Genomic DNA, 25631 nt, shown 5'->3' on the forward strand with positions numbered 1-25631 from the left:
AGCATTTACACTATTCCCAGGAGACCAGCCTGGTTCCAAATATGCACTCAACATTGGGATTTCCATTTTCTCTCAGGTAAGAGTATTCCAATTTATTGGATCCATTCACAACTTGAGCAGATTCCTGTCATTCAAATCAAATTGGCTTACAGCAATGCCCTTATGCAAGAGGAACATGCAAAGTATATTTTTATTAACAAATGTACCTGCTCAGTCTCCAAAGGAAGTGGCAGAACTGCTTTTCACATGATAAAGAGGATTAAATAAATGAAGAACTGCAGTTAATCTCTGAGTTTGCCCTGATTGTTCTGGAGTGCTCTTTTCAAAAATAAAATTTGAAGGTCTTGACTTCACTGGAGTTTTTCACTGCAACTTATTTAATCTTCAAAAGGAGTTCTAAATGTGGATGAAGTGTGTGTGTGTGTGTGTGTGTCTGTGTGTCTGTGTGTGACTGTGTGTGTGTATGACAGACTGTCCTACTTTGGTCTAAAACTTTTGAACTTTAAAATATTATAATCATCATAATGCAAAATAACATGAAATTTTAATAGAATCTTGGTATCTTGGATTCAGTTATCTCACTGATTCCTCCTTCCAGTCTTTAAATCTGCATAGCAGTGGTCTCTCAACCTGTGCTTGAAGGTTTTCAGTCTTAGGGAATTTACTACATCCTCCCACAAAAAATCCATCTTTGAATGTGGAAACTTCTGAAGACCTTCTCCCTGTACCTTCTACTCACTGATATTACTTCTAAGAGAGAAAGTTAATGAGTTATGATTGCCCATTAAAGTCCACTTGAAGTGGGACCTGTTTCCTACATCTCCAGAACCACCTATATGCCCAGGTTGGCCCAGGAGACTTAGATACTGGAGCTTAGCAGAGGGAGTGGCAGATACACATTTGGAAATTGTCAGAGGTAAAGAAAATAGATTTTGCATGGAAGGATGGCAGAAGTATTTTAAAAACCCTATAAAACTGTGACGATATAAGAGAACTGGGTGGGGTGAACTGGGGTATGTGTACGCAGGATGTGGGGAAGGGAATTACAGGACAGAGAGGAAGTAAATTCCAAGCCAAAGGGGCTCTGGAAACCAAGGAGGGGCCACAGAACATGAACAGGAAAAAGACTTTGAATTCAAATTTGAATGCCCTAGATTTTTTACTGGATCCTCAACCTCGTTACCCTACTCATCCCTTACTCCTCTGGAGCACCAAGGTGAGGGGACAGGGAAATGAGCCATCTTCAGTGAGTTAGCTGTCCAGAGAAACCTTCTAAAAGGAATGCTATCCACAGTTGTTGTTTATAATGAAGTGCTAAGGTTTTTACCTACATCATCTATTTTAATCCCCAAAGCACCCTCTTAGTTATTCTCATTTTACAGATGAGGAAACTGAGGCAGAGAGATATAAATAACTTGTTGAAAGTAAAGCAAATTAGTGACAGGGCCAGGATGCAAACAAGATCACTTGACCCCGGAGCCCATGATCCAAGCTTCACACCACACACTTGCCTGTATGCTGGAGCCACATAGCCATAAACAAGTGTTGGTGGAGGTGACGGTGGCAATAGGTGTAAGGTGTGTGTGTGTGTGTGTGTGTGTGCTCAGTATCTTCTGCTTAGCCTGCAACTAAGATGGCCCAGAGACTATCTAAAATCAGAGAACAAACTCAACTAAAATAACTGAGTTCATGAGGGAAATAGAAAGAGATGAACATTTGTTGAGAATCAACTTGATACCAAGCAGAATGCTAGAAGCTTAAGATAATAATAAACCACATAATGGATATAATAAGCTAAATAATAAATAAACTGTCTTTTGAAAACTAAAAATAGTAAGAGAAACTATAGCAGAAAATTTTTATTGAATTTAATGCTACTTAGACCCGACTCTAATTCCATGTGCTTAGTATATTTATTAAATTAATAATAGATGGATAAAGATCTCCAAAATAAGGTAAACAAGAAGCTTAAGTTAGCACTGTTTATGAGCACCCAACAGGATTCTATGCTAGTGGGACAAGGGATATAAAATGAATATGACACAGCCTTCTCCCCTCACACACACACACCAGGCAAGATATATACAAGAATCTACAGACAAGATGGAATATGCTAAGCATCATACATGAGTAGACAAGTGAGGAAAAAAAGAAGAAATGCAGGTTTTATATAAAGGAGGGGAATAGATGAGAGCCATTTCACTGTCCTTGAATATCAAGGCTCAGCTTTGCAAAATTGAAAAAAAAAAAAAAACCTTTGTTCTTGTACATAAAGCAAATCCCAAACTACCTATTACAATGACTAATGATCCCTGAGCTGGGGACATGCTTTGAGAGACATCTGTGAAGACACATTCCTTGCACTTGTTTCCAGTGGGATTTACAAAAGGGAGAACTGCTTGTTAAGCTTCAGACAAAGAGGTTGTGTGACATCAGGTTTTCCTTTACTGATAACTGCCTCTAGGTCAAATAAACCTTGATTGTGGGTCCCCCGTGGCCTCCACACCATCACCTGCCCTCAACCTTCCTTATATCTCTCTCCAAGGGCAATTTGTTTAACTCTTGGAAGTCAAATACAATTGAAGTTTTTTTTTTTTCTTTTCCTTTTTACAGATAATTCTTAAAGCACTGGTGTATTCCAATTTATCTATTTTGGCCATTCCATCCCAAGATTCTGATCTTTTGTCTCTATTATTTCCAAATGTCTTCAGGTTTTTGTGTAAGAAACTTAAAAGATTAGAGTCCAGGGGCATTGCTGAAGACTGTTAAAGTGTTATATGCTAACAGGATAAAGGTTCATCTGTGAGTCTCTGAGTTTATTTTCAGAGAAAATGGAAGTGATAAAAACAAAGGTAAAAACAGTATGGAGCTAAATGAGCAATATTGTGACAGAGGGTCTTGAGAAAAGGCATCTTGTTTCACACAGGGATAGAATCCCAGTGTGCAGTGACTGAGGTCAGCTCTCAGGAAGCAAAGGTGACACTGATTACAACAGTCACATTTCCTCCTCTCTTTTACTGATTCCCCTGCATAGGGACAGGCAAGGTAAATGCTATAGCCACTTAACCTCCTTATCAACAGAATATCCCAGAGAGTGTCTTGTTCCCTTTTGCATTTTCATCAGAAGCAAATCTTCCAGCCAGATAAACAACATGCTGGTTTTCAGCTATATCCTTGCAAAACATAAACTAACATATTGATGAAATAGGACTGTTGCATTGTAATGAAGTAGGAAAATGAGCCATATTTGTCTCTTTTTTTCTTTTCCTATGTGCAGTGGTGTCTGGTGAATGTTTAACAACCAGCTCTTGAAGCAGGGAGATGATGGTAGGGGGAGTCCATACTTGCTGATTTCCATAGTGTAAACACTCCCATCATTGCTGATTTCGAGTTACCAGCCTGAAGTCACTGAACATGGATTTGGGGGGAGATGTGCACAACTACCCCTCAGGCCTGTAGGTGCCAGCTCTAGCCTGACACTGCCTATACACCAAACCTAGAGAATAAGACTCTACAAGTAAAATTTAGCCCTGAAGTTAGAACTCCAATATTCTTCATGATTGGGTCCTGACTTGGAGAACTATTACATTCAAACTAAGATAAATGTTATTACTATGATATCACCATAGTGAGTATTGAATTTTTGATATATATTTCCTGTCCAAGTGGACCAGAACACTATGAATGACTCTAAAAACTAAGTACTACAGTTTAAAGCTGACTTCACACTGCTTATATTCACACATTGCTCTGTGCTTTCCTGGCATGTCATAAAATTAGATGCTTTGTGTAGGTTCTTCTGGTAAATGATGGTAATTTCGTAGGTGCCATTTGTATTCCCAGAGGGACTCTGAGAAGGAAGTAATATAACCTAGCAGGGAATCCCTTTTGAAGTATTTTTACTAGAGGATTTTTCTTGAGTCTCTTAAATTAACTTCATTCCTTTTTTGCCTGAATAGTCTACCCATGGACTTCAAATTGCTTCACCAAGAGGTCTGCAAAAAGAGATGAGAAGATAGGCAGAGGCAAATAAAAAGAAATGACTTATAAATGAAAAGAAAGGAGATCTTTGAAAATTATTCTAAGTTCTAAGCTATGAGACATAAAGGAAACAATGAAAATCTTGGGGTTTAAAATCCACAGGTTCCTAGATTTTTTCCAACAATACAAGAAAAAAAAAAGAGGATGGGAAGGGGGATGGAAGGAGGAAGCGAGGGAAGGAGGAAGGGAGGAAGCGAGGGAGGGAGGAAGGGAGTAAGAAAGGAAGGAGGGAAGGAAAGAAGGAAGGAAGGAAGGAGGGAAAGAAAGAAGGAAGGAGGGAAGGAAAGAAGGAAGGAAGGAAGGAAAGGAGGGAGGGAGGAAGGAAGGAAGAAAGGAAGGAGGGAGGGAAGGAAGGAAGGAAGGGAGGGAGGGAGGGAGGGAGAGAGGAAGGGAGAGAGGAAAGGAGGAAGAAAGGAAGGAGGGAAGGAAGGAAGGAAGGAGGGAAGGAAGGAAGGAAGGAAAGAAAGAGAACTTATCTCTCATGTGATAAGCTTGTACCAGGCATATGGTCTTTGTTGCTTTTTCCTTTTATCCTTAAGCAGCCTTCCTTTACCCTGAGCTATTTCTAGGAAGAAACAGAATACATCACTCCCTTTGGTCAGCATAACGTAATGTAAAACATATTATGATATCAATCATGAAATTCTGTCTGCCCTTCTTATCATTTTCTCTCTTCTTCCTCCTCCTGCATGTTTTACCTTCTATAGAGAATAGGATATACACCTGTAACTTATTTCACATTGAGTCAAAATTTATGCAACTGTTTAGAGCAGAGGTATTGCAATCTCTACCAATCCCACCAGCTGTGAACTTTTCCTTCCCTCCCTGTTTCAACATGGTAGATCTCATGATGATTGTAATACATGAGTGATAAAATGTTCCAATTTTACCACCTGGAATCGTTTATTTGACTATCATAGAGAGTGATTTCCCCCACTTCTTCTTTGTGCTAGGAGAATAGGCAGAAGATGGAATCTGTTTTTTTGTGACTTCTAGATGGTGGTTTTATTTGAATGTGGTCAGTACCTGTGACTATCATTGCTCTTTGGTTTTAACTTTTGAGAACTAGGGGTATTTGGCAAGTGCAAACCACCTAATTGTTTCTTGACCCTGCTGATTTGATAGTCTGGGTTGGCTGCACATAGCTTCTTCTTATTTGCCATTTGTTATTTCCTGCTGGCCAAGGAAATGAATGGATCAAGAAATATCTGTGCGTATGTAAGCAAGGCTGATGTAACAAAACTAAAGCATCGGTGAATGGGTCGACACTTCCTGCTGATGGATGAGAGAAAAGTCACAGTAGGAGAGAGACTGGGTTTCCTCTGCTCAGGTTTGGATTCTTTGGGACTCTTAGTTGAACGGGGTCAGTGGCAATCAGATATTTTTTCCTGTGGCACATGGTGGAGCTAGTTGCCCCTACATACTCTGCCCAATAACACATTAGTTGTTATCGGAGAGGGGGTTTCTAGCATATTTATGGAGCTGCCCAATTATGCATTGTGGAGTGATATGTAAAAGTCATTTTAAAGCCTAAAGTACTACTCCAATGTATGGTATTATTATCCACACTATTTCTAATGGTGATTATAATACAATATGTCTTGTATTTCACTTAGGGACTTTTATTTTTTTAATTTTATTGAAATATAGTTGATTTACAGTGTTGTGTTTAATTTCTGCTGCACAGCAAAGTGACTCAGTTATACATATATAGATATTCTTTTCATATTCTTTTCCATTATGGTTTACCACAGGATATTGAATAGAGATCCCTGAGCTATACAGTAGGACCTTGTTGTTCATCAATCCTATGTATACCAGTTTGCATCTGCTAACTCCAAACTCCCAATTCTTCCCTCCCCGACCCCCTTCCCCCTTGGCAACCACAAGTCTGTTCTCCATGTTTATGAGTCTCTTTCTGTTTTGTAGATATGTTCATTTGTGTCGTATTTTAGATTCCGCATACAAATGATATCACATAGTATTTGTCTTTCTCTTTCTGAATTACTTCACTTTGTATGATAATCTCTAGGTCCATCCATGTTGCTGCAAATGGCATTATTTCATTCTTTATTTAATGGCTGAGAAATATTCCTGTGTATGTGTGTGTGTGTGTGTGTGTACATATATACCACATCTTCTTTATACATTCATCTGTCAATGGATATTTAGGTTGTTTCCATGTCTTGGCTATTGTAAATAGTGCTGCTATGGACATAGAGGTGCATGGATCTTTTCAAATTATTGTTTTGTCTGAGTATATGTCCAGGAGTAGGATTATTGGATCATATGGCAACTCTATTTTCAGTTTTTAGATGAATCTCTATACTGGCTGCACCATAGTGTTTTTCCATAGTGACTGCACCAATTTACATTCCCAACAACAGTGTAAGAGGGTTCCATTTTCTCCATACCCTCTCCAGCATTTATTATTTGTAGACTTTTAAATGATGGCCACTATGACCAGTGTAAGGTGGTACCTCACTAAGGTTTTGATTTGCATTTCTCTAATAATTAGTGATGATGAGCATCTTTTCATGTGCCTATTGACCTATGTTTCTTTGGAGAAATGTTTATTTAGGTATTCTGCCCATTTTTTTGATTGAATTGTTTTGTTTTTTGTTATTGAATTGTAGGAATTGTATATTTTGGAAATTAAGCCCTTGTTAGTCACATCATTTACAAATATTTACAAATATTTTCTCCCATTCCGTAAGATATCTTTTCATTTGTTTATAGTTTCCTTTGCTGTGCAAAAGCTTATAAGTTTTATTAGGTCCCATTTGTTTATTTTTGCTTTTGATTAGGTCCCATTTTTTTGTTTTTGCTTTTATTTCTATTGCCTTGGGAGACTGACCTAAGAAAACATTGGTACGATTTATGTCAGAGAATGTTTTGCCTATGTTCTCTTTTATGGTGTCTGGTCTTATATTTAAGTCTTTAAACCATTTTGTGTTAGTGTTGTGTATGGTCTGAGGGTGTGTTCTAGATTCATTTATTTACATGCAGCTGTCCAAATTTCCCAGCACTACTTGCTGAAGAGACTATCTTTTCTCCATTGTATATTCTTGCCTCCTTTGTCGAAGATTAACTGTCTATAGGTGTGTGGGTTTATTTCTGGACTCTCTATTCTGTTCCATTGATCCATATGTTTTTGTGCTAATACCATATTGTTTTGATTACTGTAGCTTTGTAGTATTGTCTGAAGTCTGGGAGGGTGATGTCTCCTGCTTTGTTCCTTTTCCTCAGGATTGCTTTGGCAATTCTGGGTCTTTTGTGGTTCCATATAAATTTTAGGATTATTTGTTCTAGTTCTGTGAAAAAATGTCATGGGTAATTTGATAGGGATTGCTTTAAATCTGTAGATTGCTTTGGGTAGTATGGCCATTTTAACAATATTAATTCTTCCAATCCAAGAGCATGGGATATCTTTCCATTTCCTTGAATCATCTTCATTTTCCTTTATTAAAGTTTAGTAGTTCTCAGCATATAAGTCTTTCACCTCCTTGGTGAGGTTTATTCCTAAGTACTTTAATTTTTTTGATGTGATTTTTAAAGTAATTTTTTGTTTACATTCCTTTCTGCTATTTCATTGTTAGTGTAAAGAAATGCAACCAATTTCATTATGTTAATTTTATATCCTGCTACCTTGCTGAATTCGTTTAGCAGTTCTAGTCATTTTTGTGTGGAGTCTTTAGGATTTTCTGTATATAGTTCTATGTCATCTTCATATAATGACAATTTTATCTCTTCCCTACCTGTTTTAATACATTTTATTTGTTTTTATTGTCTAATTGTTGCATATAGGATTTCCAATACTCTGTTGAAGAGAAGTGGTGAGAGTGGGCATCCTTGTCTTGTTCCAGATTTTAGCAGGAAGGCTTTCAGCTTTTCACCATTGAGTATTATATTGACTGTGGGTTTGTCATAAAACATTTTATTATGTTGAGATATGTTCCCCCTACACCCACTTTTGTAAGCATTTTTATCATGAATGGTTGTTGAATTTTATTGATGCTTTTTCTGAATCTATTGAGATGATCATGTGGTTTTTGTCTTTTCTTTTATTGATGTGGTGTATCACATTGATTGATTGGTGTATATTGAATCATCCCTGTGATCCCAGAATGATTCCAGCTTGGTCATGGTGTATCATTTTTATGTGTTGTTGGATTCAGTTTGCTAATATTTTGTTGAGAATTTTTGCATCTATATTCATCAAAGATATTGGCTTGTAATTTTCTTTTCTGGTAGTGTCTTTTGGTTGTGATTTTCCCTTTCCTATAGATCCTTACCTCTTTTATATTTAGAGAAGACCTTTCAATATTTTCTTTAGGATAGGTTTAGTATTGTTTTATTTTTTTTTTATTTTTTTTTTATTTTTATTTTTTGCATTATGTGGGCCTCTCACTGTTGTGGCCTCTCCCGTTGCGAAGCACGGGCTCCGGACGCGCAGGCTCAGCGGCCATGGCTCACGGGCCCAGCCGCTCCGCGGCATGTGGGGTCTTCCCGGACCGGGGCATGAACCCGTGTCCCCCGCATCAGCAGGCAGACTCACAACCACTGTGCCACCAGGGAAGCCCTAGTATTGTTTTATATTTTAAGCTTTTGCTTGTCTGAGAAATTCTTTCTCTCTCCTTCTATTCTAAATGATAATCTTGCTGGGTAAGAGTATCCTAGGTTGCAGATTTTTCACTTTCAGGACCTTGAATATATCTTCACACTCCCTTCTGGCTTGCAACATTTCTGTAGAGAAAGTAGCTGATAGCCTTATGGGGGTTCCCTTGTAATTAACTCTTCATTTTTCTCTTGGTGACTTTAGAACCCTCTCTCTCTTTTTTTTTTTTTTTTTTTGTGGTACACGGGCATCTCACTGTTGTAGACTCTCCTGTTGTGGAGCACAGGCTCCGGACGTGCAGGCTCAGCAGCCATATCTCATGGGCCTAGCTGCTCCGTGGCATGTGGGATCTTCCCGGACCAGGGCATGAACCCATGTCCCCTGCATCAGCAGGTGGACTCTCACCACTGCGCCACCAGGGAAGCCCCAGAACCCTCTCTTTAACTTTTGCAGTTTTTATTATAATATGTCTTGGTGTAGGTCTGTTTGGGTTTATCTTGTTTGGGACCCTCTGTGCTTCCTGTACCTGGATATCTGTTTCTTTCCTTAGGTTTGGGAAGTTTCAGCCATAATTTCTTCAAATACATTTTCAACCCCCTTTTCTCTTTCTTTTCCTTCTGGGAATCCCTATTATGTGTAGATTGGCATGCTTTATATTATCCCATAGGTCTCTTATATTGCTTTCATTTTTTTTTTTCATTTGGCTTTCTGTCTTCTGTTCTGATTGGGTGATTTCCATTATTCTATCTTCCAGATCAGTTATTTGTCTTTCTGCATTATTCATTCTGCTATTCGTTGCCTTTAGTTCAGCTTTCATCACTACAAATGAATCTTTTAGTTTTTCTTGGTTCCTCTTTATGGTTTCTAGTTTCTTTTATAATAATCTGCATTTCTGTTGATAGCCTTTCTTAATTCCTTCAGTATTTTCATTATCTCCTTTTTGAACTTGGTATCGATTAGACTGAAGAGGTCTGTTATATTGTTCTTTCAGGAGAATTATTTTGACCTTTTAATTGGGAGTGGTTCTTCTGGTTCCTCGTTTTACTTATATTTCTCTTGCTCTATGAGTTTAGGAGAAACAATTATCTACTGTGGTATTGGAGGGCTAGTTTTATGTGAGAATGTCCCTATGTAGCCTGAATGGGTTTAATATTTTTCGTGTAAAAGCTATTTTTAGTATGGATGCCTGCCACCTCTTTCCTCAGTGAATGTTGGCCATTATCCCCTTGATAAGAGGTGTGACTGGTGTTGTGGTGACCAGACCCTGCACTGGATGTTGAGCAGGGCCTCCTCTTTGCTCTGTGGTTGTCACTGTCCTGTTAGGGGCAGGATCTGCTCCTTAGTTGTTACAGTAGAAGCCCCCAGATCTGTTTCTGAGCTGAGGTGTGAGGTAGGCAGGATTGGAGTGCTCCCACTGGGAGAGGAGCCACTGAGTATTCATCCACTGGAGTTGTTCACTGATGAGTGTGCTCTGTTGAGTCACCTTTCACCCATTGTGCAAGCTCACAAAATACATTCTTGTCGGCACTATCCTTGGCCCCACCTCAACTGTGGGAATGCCAGCAGTTGGCCCTGGTGCCTCTCAGGTGTCATTTTCATAAGGTCACCAGCACAGATCCACTGAAGTCAGGTGCCAGGTCACAGTAGTCCTGCACCTGGATCCATTGTGGGAGCTATAGAGGCAGTTCAGACCCTAGCCCAGCCCAGTCCCCATGTGCATGCACCCACAAAGCCCACAGCTGCTAAGGCCAGACCAGTCATTGAGGGCACCTATTGTCCTTTTGGATGTCCCACAGGTGTTGAATTTACAAAGCCGGCCAGGGAGGTGTAAATACGTGGCTCACGCAGCCACAGGGAGAGATTTCAGCCCTGCTTCTGAAGTTGCATGGCCCCTGGGGCTCAGCTGTGGTTTCAGCCCTGCCTCTTTATGTGGGCAACCCATTGGCATCTGCTCCTGGGGCCTGATGAGGCGGTGGTTGGCACCGAAGCCTGCCTATGAGGCAGCTGAGGTACATTCTCCCAGAGACTGTGGAGGTGGGAGAAAGAGGCTGTAATGGCAGTCCCACCCCTCTCTTCCCAATCACTTAAGTATGATGCTTCCCTTCTATGGCAAGTCCTGGCTTCTTCCACAAACACCCCTGGTTGCAGCTGTACCAGACTCCAGCCCCTTCGGGCTGTGTCCATGCAGCCAACAGCATCTCTCTCTCTAGGTCTGTCCTCTAAGCTCCGAGTTTCAGCACCTAGTGTCCACCCTCACCAGTGGATGCACATTTCAGGCTGGCATGCGCAGAGTGGTAGCATGTACCATCTGTGTAGGTCTCTCTCTGTTCTGCCTGTCACAAACCAGTTGTTGCTCTCTCCTCTTTAGCCTCTGAAATTCCTTTTCTGTTCCAGATGATCTCCCTGCTGGTGAGGGGGCTTCCCAGGGTGCAGGAACATTTCTTCTTTTTCAGCTCCCTCCCAGGGGCACAGGTCTTGTCCTGCTTCCTCTTTTTTTTCTTTATTTTCCTTTCATCCTACCAGTTACATGGGGATCTTTCTTGTCCTTTCAGTTGTTTGAGGACTTCTGCTGGTGTTCAGTAGGTGTTCTGTGAGAATTGTTCCATTTTTAGATGTATTTTTGATGTATTTGTGGGAAGAGGTAATTTCACTTCCTACTACTCTACCATCTTGATTCTCCCCCTTAAGGACTTTTCTAATATATAGAAGATGTTGCCCCAAATCCTCCTTGACTTTACACCTGCCTAAGCCAGAAGACTGGGGGCAATGTCTCAGGTGTTTTTAACACACTGATTCACAATGTGAGAATTGAACTGATTCTCTGCTAAGTCCCAGAGGAATTATTAGAATTGAATGGAGACTATAAAAACTCAGGTACTTTTTAGTAATAGCAATAAGCACTTGGTATTCAAAGCTATTTAAGCTCCTACCAGTTATTGGATTGACACTCCTTTTAGTATATTTTAAGATTTATATATCTGAACAGGGTTATGATGTTGGTTATACTGCACTGGTATGGACTGTGTAACCTTGTGAAAATTGGTTGTCACAGCCAGGGAAAGTACAGAGCAGACCTTAACTCTTCTCAAAATGCAGAGTGAAAGCATGGCCCAGATGGTTGGGGGCAAATCATCAAGTGAAAAGAACACATAAGTATCTTTGCTCAGGGATATTGCTCAGGCTCTTTGTCTTCAAAGTGTGACATGTGAAAATAAAGGGAGTGTTATTTTGAAGGGATAGAAATGTAGAAGTACTCAGTGTATGGATTATATGGTATCCATCCTAGGCACATCCCTGTTCATCTTATTGCAGAATAGATGGGCTCTCTGTCTCTGTCTGCCTCACCATAGGGGATGCCTGCATGGATGTCACCTTTCGTATGGCATCACGCAAGATTTCTGGGATCAAGCATTTCATGGCTAGAAAATAGAAGCATTCCTTGGTGGATGCAAATGAAAAGTGAGAACACAACCAGGTTCATTCCCAGAGGAGACATTGGAGGAGAATGGAGCTGGACTTATATGGTAGCATACATATTTTTGCCACATAAAGTCCAAATTCCTCATTTTGTTAAGCTGAAAACATCACTATCAAAACATTTGGACATAATTTGTTAGAAAAATAGACACTGAAATTTTTTTTTCTGTATTGATTCATAAATGGGTCATAAAAATGTGACATTATTAGAGATACACTAAATAAAGATTAGATAGGAATTAATTCCCAAACTCAGTACTAAGTCCAGTAGTTGGTTGGAGTGTGATGCTTGCAGGAACTTCTGTCAGGTCTGTGCTTAAGCAGTTTGGGACAATTTTTGACAGCTGGGGTTCATTCTAAGTTAAATAAGTGATGACATGGTACTACATTCAGCATGGAGCACTTGGGTCATGCCTTATCATTTATTTTGTCAAAATCCTATTGGTCATGACATATAACATTAGTTTTGGTAGGGACAGCACTTGGGAGAAAAATCTGCTTGTTGGGGATGTATTTTCCCTAGTTACTCATCATGTTATCTGCCTTCCTTCCCTCCTTCCTATGGATGACCTTTAAATACTCCTCCTTGCATTAGAACCAAAGAGGGTTTTCAGGCCCTGGGCAGAAAAGTGAAAGGCAGTCTAATGAGACTGCATGTTAAAGGTTGTCTGAATGTCTCCGAATATCAACATAGATATTGATTAAGAATAATGCCAAAGGGAGTTCCCTGGTGGCCTAATGGTTAGGATTCACACTTTCACTGCAGTTGCCCGGGTTTGATCCCTGTTCAGGGAACCATCCTGCATGCTACACAGCGTGGCCAAAACACAAAATAAATAAATGAATAAATAAATAAATAAAAATAAAGAATTTAAAAAAAGAGTAATGCCATAGAGGCCAAGGACTCCTAAGGTGCTAGACCAGCCTTGCAACAGCCAACTTCAAAAATGATTCTTCTAGATTAGCCCATCATTTTAGCCCATATTTCTAAACTAGACTTGAAAAGGCAGAAAATTCATTGACAGGTTAAAGAAGCCAGGTGGTGAAGATTTATCAGGGAAGGGATGTTTTCTCCAGCCACCTCAAGCCAAGTGAGGGGTCTTCAGAGAACCAGTTTGGGAACTTGAGGGGTGATCCCTGGGGCTTGGGGGACAATGGACCTAGTACCCAATCCCTTCCTGGGAAAGTCTACAAATGGAAGGTCATGTCTTCCTCTTGAAGAACACAAAGTCAGGGCTGCACTGAAAAGTCCTACATGTCTGGAGTGGAAGGACAAGGATGTCTGATTTTATGAGCTAACGGTGGAGGTTTTTCTGGCATTTGTCATCTTTGAATGCTCTGCCCAAGAAGCCAGCTTGGGAGGTGAAATGACCCAGCAGAGAATGGACCTGAGGAAGCCAGGATGGAAGGGGGCTCAGAGGGAAGTTTTAAGCAGCTCCCCTGAGTGTTCATCACCAACATAAGAACTGCAGGAGAGAGATCCTTAGTGACAAGAAGACCTTCAAAAAACCCTCCAAATTTCACCCATGAGAGGAAAACAATCAGCATTGGTATCTGCTACACGCAAGGAGCATCAGGGCCAGATAACCATCTGGCCAGGAAGATGTTCCTTCCCTCTTACCATTGCTCCCTGTAGTGGAAGCTGTGGTATGCCATAGAGACCCTCTTCAGAAAAGAAAGGCTTATTCCCTCAGCTTTCAGGAGTGCTACCTGAAGATGGCCCTCAGCTGTCAGTTTTCTTTGGGGATTACTTCAGCCAAAGAAAACTGCCTTGCCCAAGGTCACAGCTCTTTCCAGGGTGGTAGCCCATACAAAGACTGATCAACATGGGGTACAAATGAATTACCAGCCCCTTATTCCAACTCAGGCCAAGTTGAAGGGCCACCCCAGCTCCAGAGCTCCCCATTGGGTCATTTGAAACCTTTGTTGGGATTGATCGGCCTCTCCCTTTGCCTCCTCCCTTCCACAGATGTTAATCCCCAAGGCTGTCCTTGCACAATAATCTCCATTTTAGAGTCTGCGTCCTGGGGAACCCAACCTGCAACATTCTTTATTCTAACGCCTGACCTGGAGGGGCCACAAGCAGCGGTTACCAAGTGGTAGAGGAGGTGGAGCAGCCTCCCTACCCAAGTGCAGGTTTCCAGGGAGAGCAGAAGATCTGTCAACTGCATGCAAAACTGGAGTACTGTGATTCTTAGACTGAATCTTCCTAAAATTAAAAAAAAAATGATAAAAATAAACTATGAAACATGTTAGAAGTGTCCTCTATGAGCAAGGAAAGAACGGTTCCACAGCCTGAGTTTAACAGGGAGAAAGTGCACAGATGCTTTCTACTCATTTAATGATTACAGTAGAATACACGTTAGGAACCCTGGGTTGGATTCCAAGTTCTGTCACTTACTTTTATGTGACCTTGAGCACTTCACTTAACCTCTTGAAGCCACAGTTTCTAGAATATGAAATGGAGGTAGTAGTAAATTACTGTGAGGATTAAATGAGAATGTATACAAAGGTCTTAGCACAGTGCCTGGCATGGAGTAAACATTCAAACTTGCTCCCTTCCTTATGTACCCAGAAAAAGCAAAAAAACTAATTCTAAAAGATACATGCACCCAATGTTCATAGCAGCACTATTTACAATTGCCAAGATATGAAAGCAACTTAAGTGTCCATCTGTTGATGAATGGCTTAAGAAGATGTGGTCTATATATATACATATGGTGTATATATAATATATATATATGTGATGTATACACATACACAATGGACTAGTATTCAGCCATAAAAATAATGAAATATTGCCATTTGCAGCAACTTGGCTGGACCTAGAGAATGTTATGCTTAGTGAAATAAGTCAGACAGAGAAAGACAAATACCATGTGATATCACTTATATGTGGAATCTAAAAATATTACAAATTAATGTCTCTACAAAACGGAAACAGACTCACAGGCATAGAAAACAAACTTATGGTTACCAAGGGTGGGGGAGGGACAAATTAGGGGCATGAGATGAACAGATACACACTATTATATGTAAAATAGATAAGCAACAAGGATTTACTATATAGCACAGGGAATTATACCCAATAACTTGTAATAGCCTATTATGGAATACAATCTGCAAACCAACCAACCAACCAACCAACCCTGCTTCACTATGCTGTCCACCTGAAACAAATACAATATTGTAAATTAACTATACTTCAAAAACAACACCTTGGTCTCCTCCTGAATAAAGAGCTCCTGTGGTTTTAGAAAGATCCAGGCAAGGATCTTTCGGGATAGGAAGGGTGTGGAAAGTGATGTCTCAGGTTGGGCTCTGTCTCTTCTCACATATGAAGAGTGTGACAGGGTGAATCATAAAGAGAGTTTATATAAATCACATACCATTTTATTTCTCATAATAAAATCATAAATAGAAGCGATGATTCTTTGTAACTCCAGCTGGCTTGTTGCAATTTTGTCTTTTTCTGAACTGTTTCATGACAATTTACATTCGATTTACTAGACCCACTAATCAGCAAAATCAGTTTTCCTTCTGTGTTTGCTATGCAGGTTCTTGCCTAGCTGCTGATACCTGATTTTGTTAACTTGTTTCTTATCCTCCCCTCCTTTTCTATCTGAGTTCCTGGTCTGGAGATGTGTGAGTCCTTTTGTCTCTCGTGCACACTAAGGGACTCCTTGGCCAGGTTTTCTAGTTATAGTTTGTTCCTTCCCCGCTGGGTTCACCGGGCTTCCTATTCCTTTGCTGGAATTTATAGCCTCCCTCATCCATCACTTGCAGGTACATGAACACTGTGATGTCTGATGAGTGTAAGCCAGGGAGCTTTCTTCTTAGAGAACCTAAAAGTTTTGATTGCCTTTCTCTCAAACTGTATATATTGGCTTTGAGATTCTCTGTCAAGACTTTGGGAAGTGTACATATTCAGGAGTAACTGAGGATTTTAGGAAATACTTTACCATAATTCATTTTTTTCTGTCTACAAAATTCTAGTCGAACAATCTTTTGGAAAAATCCTAAGTATACTAATGGTTTATTATAGTAGAGTTATAGTTTATGCATCTATATCTGTAAAATAAATAATTGGGTAACAGTAACAGGATTAAAAGGGAGGAAACTGCATGCACCTGTTACTATGATGTTAAGTGTAACATATTTCTTACAAATCCATTCCCAATAAAGAGACTGAAGCCTGCAGAGCTTATCTTTTCATTCTGAAGCTGGGAGTACAACCGAATTATAACCCTCAGTCCAGGTATGTATCAGATTCAGCTGGTGAGCTTTCAGAAGATATCCTGAACATGCACCTATTCCACAGTCAACACATTAGCTACATCAAATAAATTAGTGTCTCTCTTCTAATCAGACCTTTTTATTTTAGGTTTAACTCTGTTAAACGACAGTAAGAACCAGCTTCCTACCTACAACCTACTGGATTTTCCAAACCAAGGTTTCCAAACCTTCTCATCCAAGTTATATACCCCAAACTCTGGGAATGTTTATTCTTCAACAACATAAAAACTCTGGGAATGTGTATTTTTCAATGCCTCATTGGAAACTACTGATTTAGTATTTTATTTCTTGACATTTGATCATTTCTTAACATTTGATCATAATCTCATGTTACCTGTGGTTTCATTAGAGTTTGTCTATTTTTAAGATTGTAAGTTCATTTACATTAGGGTTTATGATTTCTCCAAATTTATTTATTTATTTATTTATTTATTTTTGCGGTCTGCGGGCCTCTCACTGTTGTGGCCTCTCCTGTTGTGGAGCACAGGCTCTGGACACGCAGGCTCAGCGGCCATGGCTCACGGGCCCAGCCGCTCTGCGGCATGTGGGATCTTCCCAGACCGGGGCACGAACCCGTGTCCCCTGCATTGGCAGGTGGACTGTCAACCACTGCGCCACCAGGGAAGCCTGATTTCTCCAAATTTTGAATTCTCATGGTGGTTACCAAACTCTAAGTACAGACTAGAAATTCAATACATGTTTGTCAAGTTGAAATTCTGAGTTCAATTCAGCAAAGCTAAACTCTATCTCCCTGCTAAGATCATCTGAATGTGTAACCACATTTTCTTTTTAGAATCTTATTTTTTAATTTTTTTTAACATCTTTATTGGATTATAATTGCTTTACAATGGTGTGTTAGTTGCTGCCGTATAACAAAGTGAATCAGCTATACATATACCTATATCCCCATATCTCCTCCCTCTTGCATCTCCCTCCCACCCTCCCTATCCCACCCCTTTAGGTGGACACAAAACACCGAGCTTATCTCCCTGTGCTATGAGGCTACTTCCCACTAGCTATCTATTTTACATTTGGTAGTATATATATGTCCATGTCACTCTCTCACTTCATCCCATCTTACCCTTCCCCCTCCTGTGTCCTCAAGTCCATTCTCTATGTCTGCGTCTTTATTCCTGTCCTGCCCCTAGGTTCTTCATAACCATTTTTTTTTAAGATTCCATATATATGTGTTAGCATACGGTATTTGTTTTTCTCTTCCTGACTTACTTCGTTCTATATGACAGACTCTAGGTCCATCCACCTCACTGCAAATAACTTAATTTCATTTCTTTTTATGGCTGAGTAATATTCTATTGTATATATGTGCCACATCTTCTTTAACCATTCATCTGTTGATGGACACTTATGTTGCTTCCAAGTCCTGGCTGCTGTAAATAGAGCTGCAATGAACATTGTGGTACATGACTGTTTTTGAATTATGGTTTTCTCAGGGTATATGCCCAGTAGTGGGATCGCTGGGTCGTATGGTGGTTCTATTTTTAGTTTTTTAAGGAACCTCCATACTGTTTTGGGTCATTTTCTCCAGTTCATCCTTCTCCTGGTTCCCATGCACCTGTAGCTGTGTTATAACATTCACCTGTCTGCTTCTCCAACCAGATGAAGCTTAACTAATTTTTAACGTTGTTTTGTTTTATCTTGTGTCTCCATGGCCTAGTACACATAAATTGCTAAAATGAATGCAATTTTGGAAAGAACTGGGGTGACTTGAGCATAACTAGAATAGAAATGTTCAAAGAGGGAAATGAAAGATATTTAATGTGTACTGTCCATCTTTGTATATCACTTTAATAGTTTTTGCAACTTGAAACCAATCCATCAGACTGACATGTTGACAGGCAGTCTTGGTTCATGACAGATTAACTAATTCTTCATCTATTATTTATTCTCTGCCTACATTTAACAAAGTTATTTGCAAAAAAACAAAGATTAGAAAGATAACATCATTAAAACAAGGGCAAAGAACTAGAACCACATAATAAGGAGTGGGAGAAGGACATCAGGGCTTAGAAAACCTGGGAGAAGGACATCAGGGGCTCAGAAAACCTAAGACCAACAAATGCTCCAGCAACTGAGCATAAAATTTAGCTCCAAGCTTTATGAATTTCATTGTTGGGTACTGAATATGTTACATTTTACCTTCAAAAGATATTGCATAATGTACAGAAGCTATCAACAGTGAACTTGGACAAGCACTGAGATGGTACACATCAGCATATATTTGTTTAAGTGATTTACTACAGAAAAAAACTACTCTAATTTCCAGGAATACTGAATATCTACGAAGCCAGTAAATTCCTTTTTAGCACAGATGAACAAGTGGGGGATGTCAGAGGTGTCTAAATACTTTTATGACATTTACTAATTCTATATTATTGATGTCAATAACAATGGGTTCCTAAAAAGAACAAAAAGTAAAAGAAAGCTATGATCACTACCAGGGTAGAATAAAAATATAAGAAACCACACAAAGTACATTCTTCATGGGTGCCCAGATTCAGTAAATATACATCATTCTCACATCACTTTATTTAAGGTTAGATTTTAGTTTTGAGATTCTAGGAATGAGTGAGAATTATGGTGTAACTTACATTATGATCAGATATTTCCTTTTTTACTGTTGAGTTGGACATACTTTATACTGGATACCATAAGAGACATATAAAAGACTGTCCCAGGTACTTATAATTGAATTTAGACTGTCAGGGTGATTTTAAAATGTTAGTTCACTGGTCAATCGCTGTAGGCATGAAGGCCAAATGAAGTGGCAATTTAAGCAATTGTCTGATTGATTTAATCCATCCACACTATGAATTAGGATAATTCAGACTTTTTTTCCTCCCAAAAGCTTTTAGTTGTACTAAGCATCCAGTTAATCTTTTCAACTATTCTCTTTACTTTTTTCTCAGGATAGACATTGGCTAATTCTTTGTGACAGCCAATCACACGTGTTGATATGATTTATCTGTCCAGTGTTCACTGCAAAGGCCAACTTTGTGATTAAACCATAGCAACCTGACAGATCCAATTAGGCAAAGCATTTTGATTAAGTCTCACTATAGGTTTGTTTTCAACTGAGTTGGCAATAGAACCAATGTTTTTAACCCTCAGAAATATCACAGAGGTATCTGATTTGGTTCTTCTTGTGTGAATAAGATGTGAGCCTCTAACAGTATAAACTCATTCTACTAGGGTCTCATCCTGGAGGCTAGTCAACTTCTCCCACTACTCACCAGCTTCTTTCCAGCTCACTATGGGGCTCTCAGCTCAGCAGAGATGCCAGGAGCCCAAGCAAGACCAGACAAGTTTGTGTTGTGAGACGGTATTGAGAGTTGAGCCACCCTTGAGTTTCAGCCATAGTGTTGTCTCTTGTTAGCTGTGTCTCTTGGGCAAGTTAATCTTCCTGAGTCTTTGTTTGCTCCTCTGAAACATGGGAATGGTTATATTTACTTTGCAGGGTTTTTGTGAGAAACAAATGATATAATACATTTGATGACAGTGACCAGCAAAGTAGGCACTGAAAAAAAATGAGAACTATTAGTCTAAAGTAAGTTTGTATGCAGATAAATACACTTTGTTAATAATTTAACTTAACATTTAAAAAATCCTCATTGTCACTTTATAACTAATCAATAACAACTACATGGCTAATTACATGGGGGTGGGTTGGGGGGGAGGAGAATAGGTGGAGCACTGAGGATTTTTAGGGCCCTGAAAATATTCTGTGACACTATAATGATGGATAATGTCTTTATACATTTGTCCAAACTCATAGAATGTACAATACCAACAGCAAACCCTAAGGTAACTTTGGACTTTGGGTGATTTCGATGTATCAATGTAGGTTCATCAGCTGTAACAAATGTACCATTCTGGTGAGTGATGTTGATAATGAGGGAGGCTGTACATGTGCAGAGCAGGTAGATATGGGAAATTTCTGTATTTTCCCCTAAATTTTGCTAAGAACCTAAAACTGCTCTAAAAAATAAAGTCTTTTTTAAAAAAAGTGACGCAGTCTTAAGCTGCTGGATCAACTTGACAATAAAGAATAGAGTATCTCTGGGGTCAATGGTTTAATACGATTTTTCATAGTGTGAGGGTAATTAGTGAGGACATAATGCACACTACCAAGGAAGGTCTAATTATTGAAATGATTTTTTTCATCAGTAATAAACCTTTAATAAAACCTGGTAATACTTAGTAAAAATAAACACATAAAAAATAAAACGTTAAGTACTAAGGAGTATTCACTTGAGATATTTTGATCTTATGTGGTTAAAAAAAAAATCCTTTATTTAGAGTCAGTGAACACAGCTTGTAGACCAGATTCGGATTTATTAGATACATGGCTTTGAGCAGGTCATTTAATCTCCATGAGCTTCAATTTCCTCCTTTCAAAAAACGGAGATGTTAGCAATTACCAAGACTACTTTCAGATAATTTTTCCATGAAGTAAGCATGATAAAGGGAATGAAAACATGTTACAAATGTAAATATTATGGAAATGTAACATATTATTATTGCTATGAAAGGCTTAATAAAATACTCTATTACTTCTTGATAATTTCAGCCTACTCTAGCCTTAATTCAGACAATGTTAACAAATTCTGGCCAATGGTATCTAAATCTAAGTTTGAAATCAATAGATATTGATGGCTCACATATGTTTTACTTGAAAATTCTATACAGTTTGAAAGTATTATGTAAAATACCAGTAGTGACTTTACCAATACCAAATATTTATAGAATAAATATAAATATTAATGAGATGCAAATTTGTTGCTGAGTGCAGTCTATGATTAATTAGAAGCAATCAAGTTTAATTGATAAACTGCCAATGAAAATGAATAACATAAAGAACATTCCTGTGCCTTAATGTTCTAATAACAATAACATAGTACTCTATACTTTATACAGTGTTTTCTTATGTATTATATAATTTTATCCCTGTAGCAATCATTTGAGGTAGTAATGATTAATCTCCATTTATTAGATAAACTTGAAGTCTATTGAAATCAAACAAAAACCATTTAGCACTGTAAAGGATCAGGTGTGGTCCCAGTTCCCAAAGAAGCTAAGGTACTAATAGGATAGATAATCATAACATCTATGCTGCCTTAAGAACATATAAGAGCTATGAAAATGTATAGGAAAAAGTGCTATGGGAGTTAATTACAAATTCAACATTTATACATTTCAATAATATTTTTTAGTGTAAGATCATCATATTGTAATTGGCCATCTTCAGAAATATTGTCTTCTCTACAACGGTTTGAATTGAGTTCAGTTTCATGTAAAACTCTCTTTTGAAGGTCCACCAGGAAATTCCATATGAATGTCATAATCAATGAATTTGGACAAGGATCCAAGAGAGAAAAAAACTGTGAATATAATTGCACCCAGGTTTATTTAAAATTGTTGAATCCATTTTGATGTCTGGAACTGTATACTAAATAGATTAAATATGAAACAGTACAAAATCTATGCTTTGCCTGATATTTTTGATCATAAAAAATTATCTATGAATTGATTATAATGCTCAATTCAGTAGTTGGCCTGTAACACATATACTACCAGTCTATTCCTTTAAAAAATAATGATAGTAGTATCTACAGTGTTTTCCCCTAAAAAGGTATAGTGAAGAAAAAAATCTATTCAGTATGAAAACCTGACTTGATATGGAAACCATTTGTTTAAATTCTACTACAGTGGAACATTTCATTAGTACTCTGAATTGGAAATCTGTCACTTGCCAAGGTTTGGCTATATCACATGACCTACAGTGTAATCTTATAGAGCAAAAAGCAGAGGTAGCCTTTGCAGAAGGGCTGGTTTTTCTAACACCAATATTACAAAAGATATATAAATATATGTATATATATATATACTTGTAACCATTTAAATTGTATGTTTATACTTCAAAAAGCAAAAGCAGTGAAAGCTAAATTGTAATAGCAAAATATGAGAGACAAGACAGCGTAATGTATAGCATTAGCAGCCTTTTAATCATGGTTCAGATCCTTGCTTTGAAGTGTGATTCATGCCTGAGTCTCAGTTCCTTCCCTCACCAGGAAAATGGGGTGAATAACCTGTGTCTTGCAAAATAACTGTGAGATTTAGAGATAACCCACAGACTGGGGTACACATTACACAATGCAATTCAGCTCCTAAGAAAACCGATTTAGAATAACCAAGAATTGTGTGTGTTGTTTATATGTAGTTGCTTCATCCTCAAATTGACTGCTCATAGGATTCTATTTCAACTATTACTACAATACCATCCTCTCATATGGAGACTCTAAAGGGGTATGCTACACAATGCTTGCCCTCACAGAACTTCATCAAATTCCAACCCAGAAAGTCTTTCTTTGAAACTATAATGCAAGGTGGACAGTTCTGGGGAACAGTTCTGCCAAGGGCTAGAGAGTTCAGTTTACCATCTGTGGCTCCCTTTAAACACTCCATTACACTTCACTAGCTTTCAAACATTTAACAAGCTTTTAAATGGACCTGAGAAATCCTTAACACTAGTTGTTATTCAGCTTTTTGGAAAACCAAAGAATGCTTTGAAAAACGTTGATTTCAAAAATAGAAAAAGATAAAGAGATTTAAGATTTAATTATTAATATGCCGCCTTATTTCTAAAAAATCGTCGAGGCAGCCTGTCTTAAGTCTGGGCCTGGGAGGGAAAGCCCGGGTAGAAAGCTTTGGGGATGTAAAACCTGGCCCTGGGAGCCCGGAACCAAGAAGAGAACCGCACGGCTCTCGGGCCCCAGAGCCTTCAGAACGGAGTGGAGGCGGAGTATTTGCAGAAGGGGTCCGGAATCGCCCTCCCAGGAGCCGAGGGGCGAGGCTGCTGGGAGCTACGCTCCGCCGCTGGGCTACCGCACCGGGAGGGTCTGCATCACTACACCCTCCAAAGGAAAGCGTGCCAGGCTCAAGAAGACACTCGTCCTTGGGGCCATTTTCTGGGGTTGCTGGACACCCTCTGTTCGGATTCCCCCAGGGTGGGACAAATGGGCTCCTGAGGCTGGAAGTTACTGAACTTTGAGAAAGAGGGGAGGCAGAGGTCGGGGGCGGCGAGTGGGGGAAAGGCGGGGTGATGCCAAGGAGGGAGGGGGCGCGGAGACAGCGCCGACTTCTCCAGCTGCTCTTCGCTTTCAAGTAAAAATGCGAGGGGAAGACTCGGAGCCCGGCTGAGGGAAGGCTGCGGAAGGCAGATCCGCCGCCCGGCCGCCGCTGGCCTAGACGCGTGGGGAGGGGCGGCGGGCGGATTCGCAGCCCTCTGCCTCCTCACTGCGCCAACCTGCAGGCGCGCGCAGCCCCTCCCCCCTCCCGCCGCCCCCTCCCCCGCCCCCGCCCCCGCCCCCTCCCGCCGCACTCAGCCGGGGGCTGGCATGCTGAGCGCCCGCCCGGGACCGCAGGCGCCCGCACCTCGCGCCTAACCCTAGCTCGCGGCCTCCCTCCTGCCCCATCTTTCTCCTCTCCCTCCTCCCCTCCTTTCCTTCTCCTCCCCCTCCCTCCCCGCCAGCTTCACCCCGCCCTGCCCGCGCTCGGCTCCCCGCGCCCTGCCCGCGCCCGCTCGCTCCTCCCTCAGCCCCGGCCGGCTTCTCGCACGCCCATCCCGAGCTCGCTGCGCGCCGGCCGCCGCCTGGTCATGTCAGGATGGAGATCCGGCAGCACGAGTGGCTCTCGGCCTCCCCCCACGAGGGCTTTGAGCAGATGAGGCTGAAAAGCCGCCCCAAGGAGCCCTCGCCGAGCCTGACCCGAGTGGGCGCGAACTTCTACAGCAGCGTCAAGCAGCAGGACTACAGCGCCAGCGTCTGGCTCCGGAGGAAAGACAAGCTGGAGCACGTAAGCGCGGCTCGCTCCCCCGACCGCGGCCCTGCACCTGCCACACGCGCGCCCCGGGGCCGGGCGCGGGGACCCCGCCGGCGGCCCGGCTTGGGGCCGGGGTGTCCGGGTCCTGCGCCCGCCCGGGGCCTCTCCAGCACTTTCCTGCCGGGAAGGAGCGGGCTGCGGGGAGGAGAGGGGAGGAGAGGGGAGGGGAGGGGAGGGGAGGGGAGGGGCGGGGCGGGGTTGTTCCCTTCCGCACTGCCTGGCCGCGCACACCTCGACCTCTCCGGGCTTCCACTGCGGGGGGGTCGTTCGCAGTGCGTTTGTGAGCAAAAGGGGGAACTGCCCCAGCGTGGCTCCAAGGAGCCGGCGTTGCAAGGTAGTGGCCTTTAGAGGGGCGTTTGCTCGCGTCTTTGGGGCTATTTTACCCGGTCCAGAACTAACATTAACAAATCCGTAAAGTTGTCGCCGCTGGCATCCAGCCTGTGTCCGCGCACGATCCATTCGAGTTTTCTGCAGCGTATCCTCTGGGATGAGCAGGTGGCGGTCCTCTCGACTTGCGCCCCGCTAGGGAGGGGTTTGCACATTGCAAGGAGAAACAGAGAAAGGAAGAGCAGATCTCCCTGCTCCCGGGACTCGCCGCTGGAGGGTGGGGGCTGGCGATCGGGGACACTCCTCTCCCAAAGAGTGCGTGTTTCGCCGGAAACGTTATTGGCGCTGGGGCCGAGCCCCTAGGGCTCTCCATTAAGGAGAGAAAAAGTCCCTGTAAAACGGCGTTTAGTGGATTCACAGTGTCAAATCTGACCCATCAGCATCTCCTTAACCAAATGTTAACATGAAACTAAGAGAGTTATCTCGAGGGCAGCACAGCTGGCTACAGAGAAAATGCCGTTTCTTTCCGCGGAGCTGCATAATCCAAATTGAGTCTGTTAATGGAATGTGGAGGTTTCCTTGTATTTGGGTCACATCGCCAATTATGATAGAAAGAACTTCTGGAACTCACACATCTACCGCCGCAAGGACCTACCCCTCCCCCGTCTCCCCCGCCGCCACCCCCCCACTCCGCGCGCTTCTCTTCTCTTGGGCATTTCAGCAGCAACTAGCTTCCCAGGAGGAAGAGGGCAAAGGAGTATTTCTCTTACCCAGTCTGAAAGGAAGGTCTTTGCCTTTTCTGTTAGGGCCTGATCAAGTCCGAAGGCTCAGGTTTAAAGATTTGAATTGGGGCGCATGCTGTCTTGTGTGTAGAGACAATTTCCTAATATCAAATGGATGCCTCAGATCCTTAAGACCATGGAAGTAACTGAAGGAGATTTCTAGGATGCAAGTTGTTTGAAAGGCAGCAGTA

At 41.0% G+C, this 25631-nt stretch overlaps 1 protein-coding gene across 2 annotated transcripts in view; it reads left to right on the top strand.

The window, feature by feature from the left end:
- Nucleotides 1-24115: 24115 nt before the first annotated feature.
- Nucleotides 24116-25631, top strand: part of PLD5 (phospholipase D family member 5) — a gene marked incomplete at both ends in the record, with an annotated part of 422025 nt that continues 420509 nt past the window's right edge. For both annotated transcript variants that reach the window (XM_079696892.1, XM_079696891.1), the window contains one exon: nucleotides 24116-24304. In XM_079696892.1, coding sequence (XP_079553018.1) covers nucleotides 24116-24304 — 189 coding nt within the window. The remainder of the gene's footprint in view (nucleotides 24305-25631) is intronic.

This window comes from Hyperoodon ampullatus (genome assembly GCF_949752795.1).
Source record: "Hyperoodon ampullatus genome assembly, chromosome: 2".
In the NCBI taxonomy this organism is placed as follows: Eukaryota; Metazoa; Chordata; class Mammalia; order Artiodactyla; family Ziphiidae; genus Hyperoodon; species Hyperoodon ampullatus.